A 15,060-nucleotide genomic window follows, 5' to 3' on the forward strand; every position below is an offset into this window, starting at 1 on the left:
GCTGCCCGGGCACCCTTCCCCGGTGCGGAACCTCAGAGCAGAGCATCCCGCCGACCCGGCGTGTCCTACCTTACCAAGGCTGGGGGGCTAAAGCTGGAGGGAGGCAATCAGATACCTCAGTTCTCCCCCCAGCCGTGCAGCCAGTGCGTTGGCGAGCAGAACCCCGCGTCCGCTCCCGACCTCCGACCTCCGGTTCCTAGTCTGTACAGCGGGGGCCCCGTCGGGCCGGTGGCTTTGAGAGCTCTGCCAGCCGGGTCAGCCTGAGAGTCTCCTCACTGGGGTGGAGGCCTGGGAGTGTGACACTTCCCCTTCCAGTGGGAAGTCCTGTGGGGGCACTTGTGGCCACTTCTCTGACCAGGGAAGCGGGGGTTGTCCCTTAGTGATTCTGCTTTCATCCCCCAGTAGGCTGCTAGAGGTGGGGACGTGATCCCTCCAAACGGAGCGGCAGGCTGGGAGGCTGCCTGTGGCTGTGTTGGGGACTGGGGTCTCTGCAGATGGAGAGTGATTCAGATCCTGTCCCTCCTAAAACCAGAACGTGAGCTTTCCTGGCTCCTCCAGCCTGGGCCAGAAGAGAGAAGCTGGAGTCTGAGAGTCCTCTGATATGGAGGGGTGCTCCTGAGCGCCCCCTGCTAGCCTCTTGGAAGCTCCAAGGGCCACTGCCCTTTCGGGGGAAGGGTGCTTGGCGGGGAGATGCTGGGGATTGGATTGGGACCGAGTTCCTGCGACAGCTGGAGAGGTGTTTGGGGGAAGAGGAGAGCAGTTATTACTCGAGGGAGGTCTACCTACTCTTGCACTTCCTTTTTTGCAGATGAGAAAATTAAGATTCAGAGAAAGGAAGCGACTTATTCAAGGTCGCACAGCTCTCAGTTCCAATCGATCCCTGGAGGATTATAACTATGGGAGCCAGGGGCTTGATAGCCAGGGCCAGAGTCGCTGTATTCAGTTCCATATTATGCCCTCTTCCCTGTTTAGGTGTGGGGCGTGTGTGTGCTGTGTGTTGTGTGTGTGTGATCCGTGCCCCTGCGAGTGTGGGTGTGTGTGGTTGGGGGCAAGGGATTGCGACACCACACACTGCTGTCCTTTCTCTACGGAGCCCTCTTTCCGTTCTTTCTGCAGAACTTCTCCCCGCTCTGAGTCTCCTTTTGGGGCAGAGGGAGGGAATTCTCCCAGATTCCCACGGTTCAGCCTTCTGCTAGGCACGTCTCCTTTAAGACTCGCCCTTCCCTGGGTCTGGTAAGGAGAGGGGGCGTGATCCTGTGGGCCCGCCCCTGGCTGGTGATAGGTCAGTGGGCGGGCGGAGGCGGGCCGGGGGGAGAGGGCCTCCCCTCCTGCTCCGTACCCTCCGCCCCCGCCCCCCCCCCCACCAGTCTGGGGCTCCGGGTAAAGTTTCAGCCTCCGCACGTGACTCGCCATGGCCGCTGCCTTCGCCCCGCGCCCCTGAGCCGCGGCCCCCCAGACGGCTCCTCTCCCGGGACCCCGTACCCCTGACGCTTAGCAGCACCGAGGCGCCGGGTCAGGGCAGACGCCGAGCCCGCGGGCTCCCTGGACGGATTGCTTCCTCCCGCTGTGAGGTAACCTCTGCCCCGGGGATTTTGGAGAGCCCCCTGCTCCCGCGGGCTTCGGGGCCCCGTGGCCGGCCCCTGATAGGAGCTGCGGACGGGGGACCCGGTGCCGGGCGGGTTCCGACGGAAACCCGGGGTTTCCTGGGCTTCCTACCCCGCCGCCGCCGAGCCCAGGGTGGGGGAGCCCGGTCTGTGCGTCTGTCTGCGCCCGAGTGTTCGCGCGCAGCCGTGGGGCATCTGGGGCCGTCTGCCGCGCGTGTCCCCGGCGCCTGAGCTGTGGCAGGACCGCCGCTGGGAACTCCCACTCTCTCTCGCTTTTCTCTTCAAAAACAAACAAAACAAAACGACTTTCAAACCTGTTTGGGAAGAGATCGGATGCCCAACGGACTAGCCCCCTCCTTTCCCTCCTGTTATCTGAGCTGCCCTGTGGTTTGGGGGGAATCAGCCCGGAGGCCCACCCCCACCGGAGCAGCCGGCTGGGGGGCGGGGCCCGCTCAGCTGTGGCCCCCGTGGAGTGAGGGGAGCCGACTGAATTGGGTGCGGGAGTCCATGCAGTCAGGGGAGGCAGGTCTCTGGGTCTGGTGCTACCATGGGGTTGTGCGAGCTTTTTGGGATGTGGGGAGGACGGAATGGACTGGTTGTCTTTGCTCTGCTGAGGGTGTCTGGGACCTGGTGCCACCCACAAGGAGGGGAAGCTGCTAGCCAGATGTGTATGTGGAAGGGGGGGCGCTGGAAAAATCAGCTTGGCTGTGCCCCCCCCTTCTCTGGGCACTGCCCTATTGTCAGGCTGCTCAGTGGGAAGGGGGGCAGGCCACCAGTGTGCTAGGCTGGGGATGGGGACCAACTCCTATGGAAATCAGACAGGAAAAGCCCAGCAGTCTTGGGAGAGATTTCTCTGCCTCTCTCCATCCTCTCTTGGATAGGATGCCCATGTGCTGGCATGATGGGGTACCCTCCACACTCACCTGGTGCCATCTCCCTCCCCTTTTACCAGATTGCCTTATGTCTGCGGGCTGTGTGCACTTGTAGGTATTTATATGTTCTTAGAGGGACTTGTTCCTGAGAACACTCCCCCACTCCCCCACCCTCTGCTGCTAACTCCCCCTCACTTTTGCTCCTGACCATCATCCCTCCTCCACTTCCCTGGGTGGGAGATTCAGGGATGTCTCTTGTCCCCTTCCCTGGCTGCAGTGGTCATAGGGCAGGGTCGTTCTAGGGAAGTAATTCAGTAAGGATGCCAGGTCTTGCTATAAAAGTGCGCTCAAGCCCCAAACTCTCCTCCAGGGCCTTGTGCTTGATGGGGAGGCTGGGTCGGGGAAGCCCCAGATTGGAGTGGAGGTGGCTTGGCACCTTGGGGCTTCCCCCGTGGGGGGTGGAGATGAGTCTGGGGTAAGAACAAGAAAAAGAGTATTTGGAGCTGGAGGAAATTGGGGAGGGGGGTCAGGGAGTTTGCGGCTATGAAAGATTTTAGTGCACTGGGAGGGGCTAGGACATCAGTTTGCTTGGGAGTCTGGGCCATGTTGGTCCTGAGATGGAGCGGTCGCTAGGGTCAGACTGCAGTAGGCCCTTGGGAGCTGAGGATCTTAGCTTTGGACTTTGAGGGTGTGAGTGAACATGCATGAAATGGTCAAGGCAGGAATTTCCCCACCAGACTGGTGAGGGCAGTGCAGATGAAGTAGCAGTTCAGAGAAGACCCTGGGCTTGGAATGGCTTAATCAAGGCCATTTCCTCCTATAACCCCTAAATCTCCATCCTTTGACCCTAAATGCCCCTGCTACCATTCTCGGACACTTCTCTGGTCCACCTCCTACTCCCAACCATGTGGCAGCCTGGCAGGAAGCTAGCTGTGGGCAGCCCCATCCTGATCACCCTGTGCCTCCCCCGCTGGGCACAGTCACCCACATGTGCCATGACGTGGTTCCTGCCACCCCCGTCTGGTGTGGGGGGGGAGAGGACACCATCTGAGTGGCCCTTCAAGTCTGTTTTCGGGGCATTGACCCAGACCCTAATTAATTAGCTCCCCTTCCCTAAATCCTTTGGTCTTAGAAGCTGGCTCTGCTCTCTGGAACCTTTCCCCCCAACCCACTTCTTGCTCAGACTCTAGGTTTTTTAGTGGGGTAATTCTCAGAACTGTGCGACATGAGGGTGGGGTCTGCTCCAAAGTATAGAACCTCAGTGCCCAGTTCCCTGTCCTTTGGGCAGCACGGGCTAGGGCAGGGCAGGGCCGGACCTGGGCTGGGCTGAGGGGTAGGTGTGTTTGGGCCTTTCTGGAGGTCTGTTTAGGAGCGGTGTCTGAGATCTAGGGTGGTGGGCATCTGGGGAAGGTAATCCTATCCCTGTGACGAATGAATGTGGTAATCTCCACTTGCCCAGTGCCCCACGCCCCTTTCTGGTGGCAGTGGTTCTGGGACTGTGGGAAGCTGGCAGGGTCCCTGGCAAGACGACCAGGGTTGTCTTGACTTACTGGGTTTTGGAAAAGGAGTGTGGCAGCTGATACCCCAGCTCCCAGGGCTTTGGCTGCGTATCCCCTCTGCTGCTGCTGTCTTTCTTCCCTCTGTTCCCCTCTCCACGCTCGCTGCTGTCTAGAGCCCACACGGTTTGTAGGGGGATGGAGGGTGGGGGCGAGGGCCTGGATCTCTGCGTGTGTCCAGGGAGTGTTCTGGGGATTGGCAGGATTGCCTGAGAATGTCTGGGTGTCCCTGCAGGGTGGGCGGCGTGCGGGGACCAGGCCCAAAGTGTGAGAATGTGTCAGCGTCGGTGTGTCTGTCCCCCGTCTGGCTCGGGTGTGGGTGTCTCTTGCTCGTCTGGATCATGCCTCCGCTCCAGTCCCCACCCCCCCCACCCCCAGCTGGGACCGCCTGCTTGCTCTCCCTCTCTCTCCGCAACTGGAGCCTCCCTTGCCTGTTCCTGGAATTTGGAGAGGAGGAGGAAAAGCAGGCAGACAGACCTCCCACACTCTAGCCCGCCCGCCTGGCATCATGGGGAAATGAACTAGGTGCTGGAGAACGCAGGTTTCCCTGCCTTCTCCAGACCCACTGAGCCAGGTCATACAGAAGGGCCTTGAGCTGTCCCCACCTCCACCTGCCGGGCAGTGATGCCTCCTTCTTCTACCCAGCATCCTGCCTGCCTGGCCCCTGCCGGGACCTCCAGGCACCACTGTCAGCCCTGGGGAGCCGGTGGGGGATTAGACTGCTGCCAGCCTGGCCAGCACCTGTTGCCAGCCCCCAGCCCTGTAACTGGAGCCGGCCATGGAGGGGGCTACAAATGACAGGTGGAATTTCTGCAACCAGGCAACCCCCCCAACCCTCTGGATATGCTTTTCCCTTCCGGCCGGAACAAGGAAAGCCTGCTCCCCCAAGTGTCAACCTGATCTCATGGATGATGTCCCAATCCTGCCTGTGGGGGCAGGGCCTGAGAGATGGGCAAAGGAATGACTTTACTGGTTTGCCCAGTGACCCCCCCACCCCCTTCACTGGCTGCAGAGCTGGGCTGGCCTTGTTTAACTTAACTGAGCTCTGCTGCTCTGGGAGGGCTGGGGGGCATGGGGGTTGTGGATGGGGGTGGTTCTCTGTTAATGTTTTAATTGCATAAAAACTGGGAGCTCAGCTCCCGACCAGTGGGGAGTCTGGGTCTGGCTGGCCGCCCGGTTTGGGCTAAATATAGTCTGGGACATCTGCAGAGAAGGGGAGGGGGGTGGAGGGAGGTTCCATTCCCCCCACCTTCCGCCAAGGTGCCCTCGTCTGGGCGGGCACCTTGGAGCAGGGAGGGGGGATTCCTCAGCACAAAAGGCAGGGGAGAGGCGGTGGGGGCTGGGTACAGTTGGGATCTCGCCTGTCTGGCCGCCAGTAGCTGCCTGAGATGAACCCGGAGGCTCAGGACAGGGCTGGAGTGGGGCGCACGGGCTGGATCCAGCGGCTCTGCTCCCCTCCCCCCAGAGCTGCTTGAGGTCAGGCAGTCTCCGCGTGTCACTGCGCCCGGCCCGTGTGTCACTGTGACCCACTCGCTGTGTGCCTCTGTGTACACACCCTACCTAGGAGTGGCTCCCTCCCGGCCCCTCCCCCGGAGCCTCTGTCCCCTGGGTCCTACCGCAGATCCCCAGCCCTCCTTCCTTCTGTCCCTCGGCCCACGGTGAAACCTCCACCCCAGGAATCGAGACTTGAGAAGGGGAAGCTGCGGTGGGGAGTTCTCTGATCTCTAGTCACGGCAGGAAGTGGAGGGGAGGGGGAGCCAGGGGGAGAACCGTGAGTGGCAGGCTGGGAGGGAGGGCACGTCAGCCCTGCGACCCACCTCGCACGCTGCACGCTGCGGTAGGGGGTGGCCACCCTCCCGGCTGGCCCCCTCCCATCCAGCTCCGAGTGGGGGAAGCTTAGGGCACAGCTGATTCTCCAGGGGCTGCTAACGATCATTATCAACCCCCCCATTGAAAAAAAAATGTCTTCCTGTCACGTGCCTGTCACTTCCTGTCCCACTGTGGTTCCTGGGATGTTTGTTGTTGGTTGCCATGGAGATGGCTGCCGTGGGCACTACCCTGGTTCTTGTGGGGAGGGAGCTGCTCCTCCCCCCAGACCCACAGTTGTGGGGGGGGACTTGAGGGGCCTGCCTTGGGGGCTATTTCAGGCTGAGTGTGTGTGGTCTCTGATGCCCCAGATCCCCCAGGGCCCCCCCAGACTTCTGTCTGTGGGAGGGAGTCATAGCCACCTACTTAGACCGAATGTTGGGGAGAGTGTGACCGCGTCTGGCTGTGCCTGACTGTGGCTGACTGTGCGTCTGGACGATTGTGCAGACGCTGTCCCCTCCAGCCTGGGTCGTGCTGCCTTAAAGATGGATCACGGAGGTTCGAGGAACCTCTCTCGGCTCCCTATCTCCTTTTACCTTTGGAACCTTCTCCCATCTTGTGTTCTCATGGAAACTGCCTTCCTCAGGGAGCTTCTGTGACTTCTTGGGGTACAGGCTGGAGTGGGAAGGGGCTCTGGGCAGGTTGCGTGTGTGTTTTCAGGGGTGGGGAAGTGGTGGTCTGCAGACCATCCTCACCCCTGCACACGGCCTGTACTAGCTTCTGTCTGGGCGTGCAGGCCCTGTACTTTAGGGGGAAGGCCGTTAAGACTTTGTGACCCATTCTTCCCACCCCCTCGTGGGCTTCCCTTTTCAGCCAGGGATGGAGAGGAGAAGAGATTCCCCCTAGTTCTAACCCCCAACTGGTAGGCGGGTGTAGAGGAGGAAATTCCTGGGGGGGTCGCTGGATGGGGGGTATGTGGGGCGGGGTACAGTCTGACTCAGGCCTGGTCTGGGGTCAGAGCCAAAAGGATATCCTGAAGCAGGAGGGGGGGGCGTTTCCAGCTTCCCTGCAGTCTGGGTCCCCAGGGAGGGGTGCTGGGAGGGGACTGGTAGTACACTGTCCTGCTGACTGTCTGTCGTGGGATTCAGAATCTGGCAGTCTCAGCTGTAGGGCAGAGCTGAGGGGATGGGCGGGGGGATCGTAGACACACACACACACACACACACGCACACACGCATGCACACGCACACCCACACCCTTGCTCTGTGCTCCCGTTGTGAGAGAGCTGTGCTTCCTGCATGGCGGATGGGCAGACGAGTGGTGAGGGGGCAGTTGCCAAGGTGAGGGTGGGGAAAGCCCCGTGCCAGGCTGGGTCTAAGGACGGTGGTTTCCAAGCTGGGGGGTCCCCTTTGTCTGTGCCCCTTTGGTCCCCCCCAGACAGAGGTGCCTTTGTTTGGTCCACACACTCCTGTGGTCTGGCTGTGGCTTCAGCAGGCTCATCTCTTCCTCTTCCTGTTTTCTTCCTTCCCCGGAGGTTGCTCCCTCTCCTTGAGGCCTGGGCTGCCCCCTGCCCTTTCACCTACTCTCTGCTCCGAAAGAAAACCCAGTGGGTTCTGGGTGGCGCCTCAGCCACCCTGAGCCTCGGAGGTCCTGAGCACGGCTCCCAGGGGGCTCTGGGGTGCAGTCCCTGAGGACGCGGAGTTGGAGGCACCTCCATGCCCTCAGAGACGAGCATTTCCTCCCCCCAGAACCTGGCCTGTCCTGGGCTTGGGCTTTTCCAGTTGCCCTTTCTGCTTGGTATTCAGTTGCTGCTGAGCCTGTGGCATGTGCAGGTCAGGTGGCCCTGTGTAGCTGGGGCAGAACCTTGGGCCAGGCGGGGCGCCGAGTGAGGAGACATCAGACGCACTCTTCTGGGGCTGAGTGCGGCATCTGGAGGCACTTGGGCAGTGGCAGCATCCCGAGGAAGATGCTGGACTTGAGCCTTCCCCGAACCCCGTCTGAGGATGTGCTCAGGGCATGTGCAGGTTTGGGGGCAGGTTTTCAAACAAGTCCTAGCTCCAGTGAGGCAGGCCTGGGGTCCCAAGGGTCTGGTAGAGAAGAGGTGCCCTGCACCTGTTCTAGCAGAGTCCAGGTGATCCTACTCAGGCCCTCTTGGGCTGCTGATCTCTTTCCAAGTGGGGAGGGCCTTGCTGGCCCCCTGCAGCTGGGACCCTGGTGAACAAAAGGTAAACAGAGGACCAGAGTGGCCAGATTGTGGGCTTGTGGGGGATGAGAAGGCTGAAAGCCTTGGCCAGAGGAACCTTTGGAAAAGGGAAGGGGAATAGTGGTCATCACTGCTCCCCAAACCTTGCTGAAGATCTGAAGAACTTGGAGGAGGGGAGAATTGTGGCTCTGTGTGTGTGTGTGTGTGTTTTCCTGGAAAGTTTATAAATAGTTCCAGCCCACTGTTCTGGTTTGAAATCTGCCCCGTCCCGCCCTGTCCTGCCCTGCCAGCTCCTGGTAGGCTGGGGGGTCCAAAGGGGCAGGTCTTTGTTTTCACCAGGGCTCATGTTCTGTGTCCCCTTGCCCCCCACCCAAGTTGAGCTGAGCTTTGGGTGTCATTTGCCTATGATTCATTGACTGTCTAGAATACTTAGGAAAGCCCCTGTCTCCCCTTCTTTTAAGCCCCCCAGTCCTGATCGCCGTCTGTCAGCCCCTCCTGGACTGCCTGACTTCTGCTCCTTGGGAGCCACTGTTGGAGGGGAAGCCTGGGGAGCTGAGAGGAGGGAGTGAATGAAGGAGGGAGGCTGGACCAGCGGGATCTGGGGACCCCTGGCTCCTCTTCTCTGGGGATAGGAAAGGAAATAGTCTATTTCTCTTCCCCTCCTCCCCTCCCCAAATCCAAAGGTTTCCCTTTTTTGGTTTGTGAAATGAAAGAAGGGAATTTGAGAAAGGGTTGTGGTTGGGCCTCCACCCACACCCGAATATCCCTCACCCACATCCCTCTCCTCAGTCTGGGGGGAAGCAGACCCTGGAAAATGGGTAATTCTCTGTCCGGGGCCTGTCCACAGACGCTAGCCCTGGCTGGGGAGAGGGAAGGGAGAGCAGACACGTGGCCCTGGGAGGCACGGGCGTGGGGAGAGGTGTGGGGACAGGGGCCCATTGCCCAGCACCTCCTGTGTGCCCAGTGCTGTGCTATGGTGCTTTCCAGACTTGTCCATCTGAAACCACACCCCCGGTTGTTGCGGGGGAGCAGCTCACAAGTGAGTAAACAGATGCTTCGAGAGGTTAAGTGACATGCATAAGGTCACCCAGAGTGGCAGAGCTGAGATTTGACCCTTCAAACCTCTTATTCTCTCTACCACCTTCATGGCTCAGCCAGCTCGTCTTCTCTGGGGGTGTGAGTCTGGGGAGGTAAGGACTGGGCAGCTGGGGACGCCTGACAGCAGGGAAGGTATCCTGGCACCTTTTGGGAGTGAGGGACGCCACCGTGGGCAGGGTGTGTGGCTGGTGGCCGGCACTCCAGCCCCCAGCCCCTTCTCCTGTGCCCAGGCGAGGCTCAGCGTATTGGAGGCATGGGCCTGTGGTTTTCTCTCCCTCGAGGGAGGGTACCCATGGGCAGTGAAGCTGGCGGGCATAGGGTGGAGGTTGGATGTGGGTAGTTTGTTTTCCTTTTCTTTGGTGCTGGTTTTGATTCTCTGACCGCATCTTCTCTCCCCCTGGGTGCAGGGAGCTGGGGCCCACGTGCCACCCCAAGGGTCATGGCTCCGGAGGGATGAGGCAGGGCCTGTGCTCTTTGCCCCTGCCCCATCGTCCCTGCCCTCGCCCATCCCTCTTCCCTGACCAGCCTGGCTCTTGGCTCATTTCTGTGACCTTTACCTCCTCCCATGGCTCAAGGCCCTCCCCGGGGAGCTGAGTAACTCTGTACCAGAGTTTGCAGGCTGAGCTGGGTTAGGGATAGTGAGGCTTTGATGGGTTTGGGGAGACCTTTCAGTCTCTCCCTGGCATGTGGATTTGGTGGTGGTGGGGGGTGGGGGTTGAAGCTTGGTCCAATGCCTAACTCCTCACGGGCAGAGTTGAGGCATTAAGGTGGCTATATTTCTCTCTCCTCTGGAGGCAAGGGTGGGAGGCAGAGGGTCCAGATTGGACTGACTGAATCCACCCTCCACCCCTGAAAGCTGGGTCAGGATGCCTGGGGTCTGGAGTGAATGGCTTTTGGGCCTCAGCCTCCTGGGCCTTTCCTCAGGGAGGCAGGCCCCTGTATGGACGTGAACCCACCTGAGTATTTGTCAGCGGGTGCACCTGAGTGTGTGTGTTGGGGGCTGGGCCCCCAGGGAGGCAGGTACAAAGGCCAGCCTGGCTGTGGGAGGGCCAGGTTGTGTGTCTGTGGAGAGCTGTGTCCTGGGGCCGTGCACACAAGCCCCAGGACGTATTCATTGTGTGATGAAGCCCAGGTGTGGAGAGATGGTATCTCCAGGTTCCCTCTCCTCACGTGTGTGCTGCACACACACAGGCTGGGCACACGAACATGCTCTTGGCCCCCCGGACGCGCTTTCCATAGACCTACGTGTGTGGGTCTCTGAGAGAGAGAGAGAGAGAGGGAGAGAGAGTCTGTGTGTGTGTGTGTGTGTGTGTGTGTGTGTGTGTGTGTGTGTCTGTCAGCGCTGATGAGGCTCAGCCAACCCCTCCTTCCCTTGCCTGGCTCCCTCAGCTCGAGAGTTCCCGTTGTGTGGGGCCCCACAGGGGTGTGGGGGGCTGGGGTGGCAGCTGGCCCAATGGGTGGGGCCCCTGTTCCTCCGACGTCAGCCTTCTCAGCCTGGGAGGGAATCAGCAGGGGCCTGGGGAGGGAAGGGGGCACCTCATTCAGGAGTAAGGAGAGAGGCCTTACGGTTGTCATAATTAGTACCAGTAAAAATCATGGTCATTAACAAGGTCCAGATTTCACTCCTGGGGGAGCTGCCCCCTCCCTAGCAAGTACCTGTCCCCGCCTCCCCCTCCCTCAGCCTGGCCCAGCTGGGCGCAGAAGTCCTGGCCTTGTCCACAGTGGCCTTGGCAGGAACTCTTCCATCCCGGGCATGGTGCTTGGCCCAACGCTGGCCGTGTGCACATACCCTGGACTCCAGGTTGGAGCCTGGAGCCTGGTGCTTAGGACCTGGTACGGCCTGAGCTTGGGAGGGGGAGGGGGAGGATTAGGGGTTGGACATGGAGGCAGTCCTTAGTTTGGGTCTTCAGGGCCCTATTTTTTCCTTTTTTCTCTTTCCTTTTCCCTTCCTTTCTTCTTTTTTTATATTTATTTTTTTATTTTTAAGTAAACTCTACCCCCAACATGGGGCTCAAACTCCTGACCCCGACATCAAGAGTTGCATGCTCTACTGATGGAGCCAGCCAGGCATCCCTCATTTCTTCTTCTTCTTTCTTTTTTATTTATTTATTCATGAGAGTCAGAGAGAGAGAGAGGCAGAGGCAGAGGGAGAAGCAGGCTCCCCGCCTAGCAGGGAGCCCGATGCGGGACTAGATCCCAGGACCCTGGGATCATGACCTGAGCCGAAGGCAGACGCTTAACCATCTGAGCCACCCAGGCGCCCCTCTCCTTTCTTCTTTTTAACAGCTTTATTGAGATGTAATTCAAATACCATAAAATTCACCCATTAAAGTGTACAATTCAGTGGTTTTCGTATACTCACGGCCTGTGTGGCTGTTCCCACGATCCATTTTAGAAAATTGTCAGCACTCCAAAAGAGCCCCCATAGCTATCAGCAGTCACCTCCCATTTCCCTCAGACCCACCTCCTAGCCCCTGGTAACCGCAGCCTACTCTCTGTCTTTATAGGTTTGCCTACTCTGGACATTTCATATAAATGGAATTATCAGTATGTGGCCTTCTAGAACTAGCGTAAGGTTTTTAAGGTGTATCCATGTTGTAGTAGTATATATCGGTACTTCATTCCTTTCTATGACAGAATAAGCTTCCATATGGCTGCTCAACATTCTATTTATCCATTAGTTGATCGACATTTGGGTTGGTTCTACTTTTTGGCCATTATGAGTAACACTGGTATGAACATCCGTGTACAAGTTTTTGTGTGAACTTGTTTTCATATCTCTTGGGTAGATACCTAGGAAGGGAACAGGCTGGATCATAGGGTAACTGTTTAACTTTTTGAGGAACTGCCACACTGTTGCCCAAAACAGTTGGCCTATTTTATATTCCCTCTAGCCATGGATGAGGGTTCCAATTTCTCCACATCCTCGCCAACACTTGTTATTAGTCTTTTGGATTATAGCCACCTTAGTGGATATGAAGTCGTATCTCACTGTGGTTTTATTTATTTATTTATTTTTATTTTAATTTTTTTAGATTTTTGAAAAAATTTATTTATTTGACAGAGAGATAGCACAAGTAGGCAGAGCGGCAGGCAGAGGGAAAGGGAGAAGCAGGCTCTCTGCTGAGCAGGGAGCCCGATGCGGGGCTCGATCCCAGGACCCTGGGATCATGACCTGAGCCGAAGGCAGCCGCTTAACGACTGAGCCACCCAGGCGCCCCTCATTGTGGTTTTAAATGGCTGTGTTTCTTTTTGTCTGTCTCTTTTGTTTCGGTTTTTCATAAAGGTTTTTCACATATATATAATGCCGTATATATGTCATATATATGTGATTATGTATTCATATATAAATATATCCACGCACATGTATTTGTGTATGGATATCCTATACCCCAAGTGGATTTGATTTGAAGCATCCTCTTGTGGATGCTTCTCTTTTTCCTGCTCTCTTTGCTCTCACTGCTGTCTGTCTCACTGTGTCCTGGGATCTCTGGGTTCATCTCTGTCTCTCTCTGTCCTGTGGTGTTATCAGTGCATGTCCTCTGGTCCCAGCTGTTCAAGCAGGGTATGGATCTGTGTTCACACTGTTGGAGGGGGGCATCTGGTCCTTCATCTTGTGCCCACCTCCCACCCCGTCCAGGGATGTGATTTCTGCAGACAGAGTGTGTGGGTGAACTTTTTTTTTCTTTTTAAAGATTTTTATTTATTTGAGAGAGAGAGAGAAAGCACAAGCTGGGGGAGGGGCAGAGGAAGAAGCAGGCTCCGCGATGAGCAGGGAGCCTGACGTGGGGCTCGATCCCAGGACCCTGAGATCATGACTGAGCCCAAGGCAGACGCTTAACCGACTGAGCCCCCCAGGCGCCCCTATGTGGGTGAACTTTGAGTTCATCAGTGCCCCCTACCCCTTCATTCCCTGGGGGTAGGAGGCTTCCACCCTGGGCAGTCCCTGCCCTCCTGACGCCCTGCCCACCGGTGGCCCATTATGCTGGTAAGCATCGGAGGTGACACCCAGGAGTCCTGGGTTCCCATTTCCCCATTTGTGTGTATGGCAGCGGGCCTCCTCCCTGGGCCTGTGGGACAAACCCATTTGGGGTGCTGGGGCCTGGATTTTGGGGGGAAGTGGTGTAAGAAGGGCCACCTGGCCTAAGAGTCATTTTTCTGAGAAGTGCCAATGCTTTAGGGAAGCGGCTTTTCCTCCCCCTCCCTCCTTCTCCCCTCAAGCACTTGGTTTTTTGCATCTTGACCTCAGGTAACCCACACTGTGGGGAGGAGGGCCAGCAGCCTGCCTCTGCTACAAGGATCCTCTGGGGTGGCAGACCCTGACCTTTCCCCTCAGGACTGTGGGTGAGAGGCCCTTTGTGGCTCTGGGCCCTCTCCTCGTCTCCCCAGCCGGGCTCTGCTAGCCTGCCACCCCCAGCAGTGTCTGGGCCCTGCTCCCAGGCTGTCTCTGCCAGCCAGGCATGGTGCCAGCTGTCTGCTCAGCCGGGTGCCACGGGAAAATCTCCGGCCGCCCAGGTTGGGGAGCTCCACGGGGAATGCCCGTGTACCTGCTCCTTGGTGCCCACTCACCTGTCTTTTCTTTTTCTGCAGTGCCACAGGACATGGCCCCCCCAGCCGCCTAGCCAGGGCCCATCTAGGAGAGGCATCCTCTTCGGTGTCCCGAAGGCCAGCTCCGGACCTGCCTAGAAAAGTGACAGATTACAGAACTGCTTGACCAAAGGACCAGCTCTTGGGACGTCCCCCAACCCACCCGGCCCCCAGCTAGAGTGGGGGATCCAGGAGGCTGAGATTAGCCTGCTGGCCTTGGACAGCAGCTCCGGGACAGAAGGGGGGGTGGGCTGACCACCCAAACCCCCTCTGGGCCCAGGCCCCATGCCCCGAGGAGGGGCAGCCTGAAGCCCGCCAGAGCCTCCTGCCAGACTGCCTGCTTACCTTTCTGACTGTGGCTGCTTGGCATGGCCAGCAACAGCAGCTCCTGCCCAACACCTGGGGGAGGGCACCTCAATGGGTACCCGGTGCCCCCCTATGCCTTCTTCTTCCCGCCTATGCTGGGTGGACTCTCACCGCCAGGCGCTCTGACCACTCTTCAGCACCAGCTTCCAGTTAGTGGCTATAGCACGCCATCCCCAGCCAGTAAGTGGGGTGGCGGGAGGCTCGGTGGGAGGGGACTGTGGAGGGCAGCAGGCCTCGGGGCTTGGCCTCTGGGCACATCTGTTCCTCTGCAGGCCACATCTTCTCCGGATGAGGAGGACCATCGTGTGTGTGTGTTGGGGGGGTGTCAAGGACGTCAAGGGCTTGTAGGCTGATCACAGTGGTCGTGTTTGACGTCGGGGGTGGCAGAGGGAGAGCTGTTCCTCAGGGCTCCTGGCGCCCCTCTCCTGCGCTGTGCTGTGGAGGGCCTTATAAATAGCTCCAAGGGCTGGACACAGAGGCCGGAGGCTGGTAAACAAACCTCTTGACATTTGGTGGAAATGGCAACTCTAGTGAGGGTGGCACCCCACCTCCGCCCCACCCCAACCAGTGCCTCTGAGGGAAAGGGCTTGAAGGAGCAGCCTGCCTGGCCGGCTGGAGCCCCCCCTCCTCCTCTCCCCCTGCCAACTCCTCCCACAGTTGCCTGGTGGCTGGGGCCCGTGGCCCAGGAGGGGGCGCTGGGCCTGGACTCCGGCTGTGTGCGCCTGCATGCTCTTGGCAGGGCCCGTGTTTTCTCTGGGACTCCACCCTCTGCCACGGGGGTCGCCTGTCGGCTGGACGGGGGTCTCAGTACCCTTCCCCGGCTGGCCGAGCCAGGTAGTGGGAGGCGGCAGCAGCTATGGCCAGCTGGCAGAGTCCAGGCCTCAGGCCTGCCAGGCCGCTTACAGTAACTCTGGCCCCCAGGGCCCGGCTGGGCACCAGGCCAGGGCTTGGGGAGGGGTGTGCGCGGG

General features: G+C 58.8%; 1 protein-coding gene across 2 annotated transcripts in view; it reads left to right on the forward strand.

The window, feature by feature from the left end:
- Nucleotides 1–1,382: 1,382 nt before the first annotated feature.
- RARA (retinoic acid receptor alpha) overlaps nt 1,383–15,060 on the forward strand; it is a 35,048-nt gene continuing 21,370 nt past the window's right edge. Inside the window, exons 1-2 of one of the 2 annotated variants that reach the window (XM_044921934.1) lie at nt 1,383–1,571; nt 13,730–14,272. In XM_044921934.1, coding sequence (XP_044777869.1) covers nt 14,095–14,272 — 178 coding nt within the window. In that variant the 5' untranslated portion in view covers nt 1,383–1,571; nt 13,730–14,094. Of the gene's footprint in view, nt 1,572–13,729; nt 14,273–15,060 lie in introns of those variants that run through there. The other variant, XM_044921935.1, reaches the window with a different exon arrangement.

The sequence above is a fragment of the Neomonachus schauinslandi genome, chromosome 15 (assembly GCF_002201575.2).
Source record: "Neomonachus schauinslandi chromosome 15, ASM220157v2, whole genome shotgun sequence".
Classification (NCBI taxonomy): Eukaryota; Metazoa; Chordata; class Mammalia; order Carnivora; family Phocidae; genus Neomonachus; species Neomonachus schauinslandi.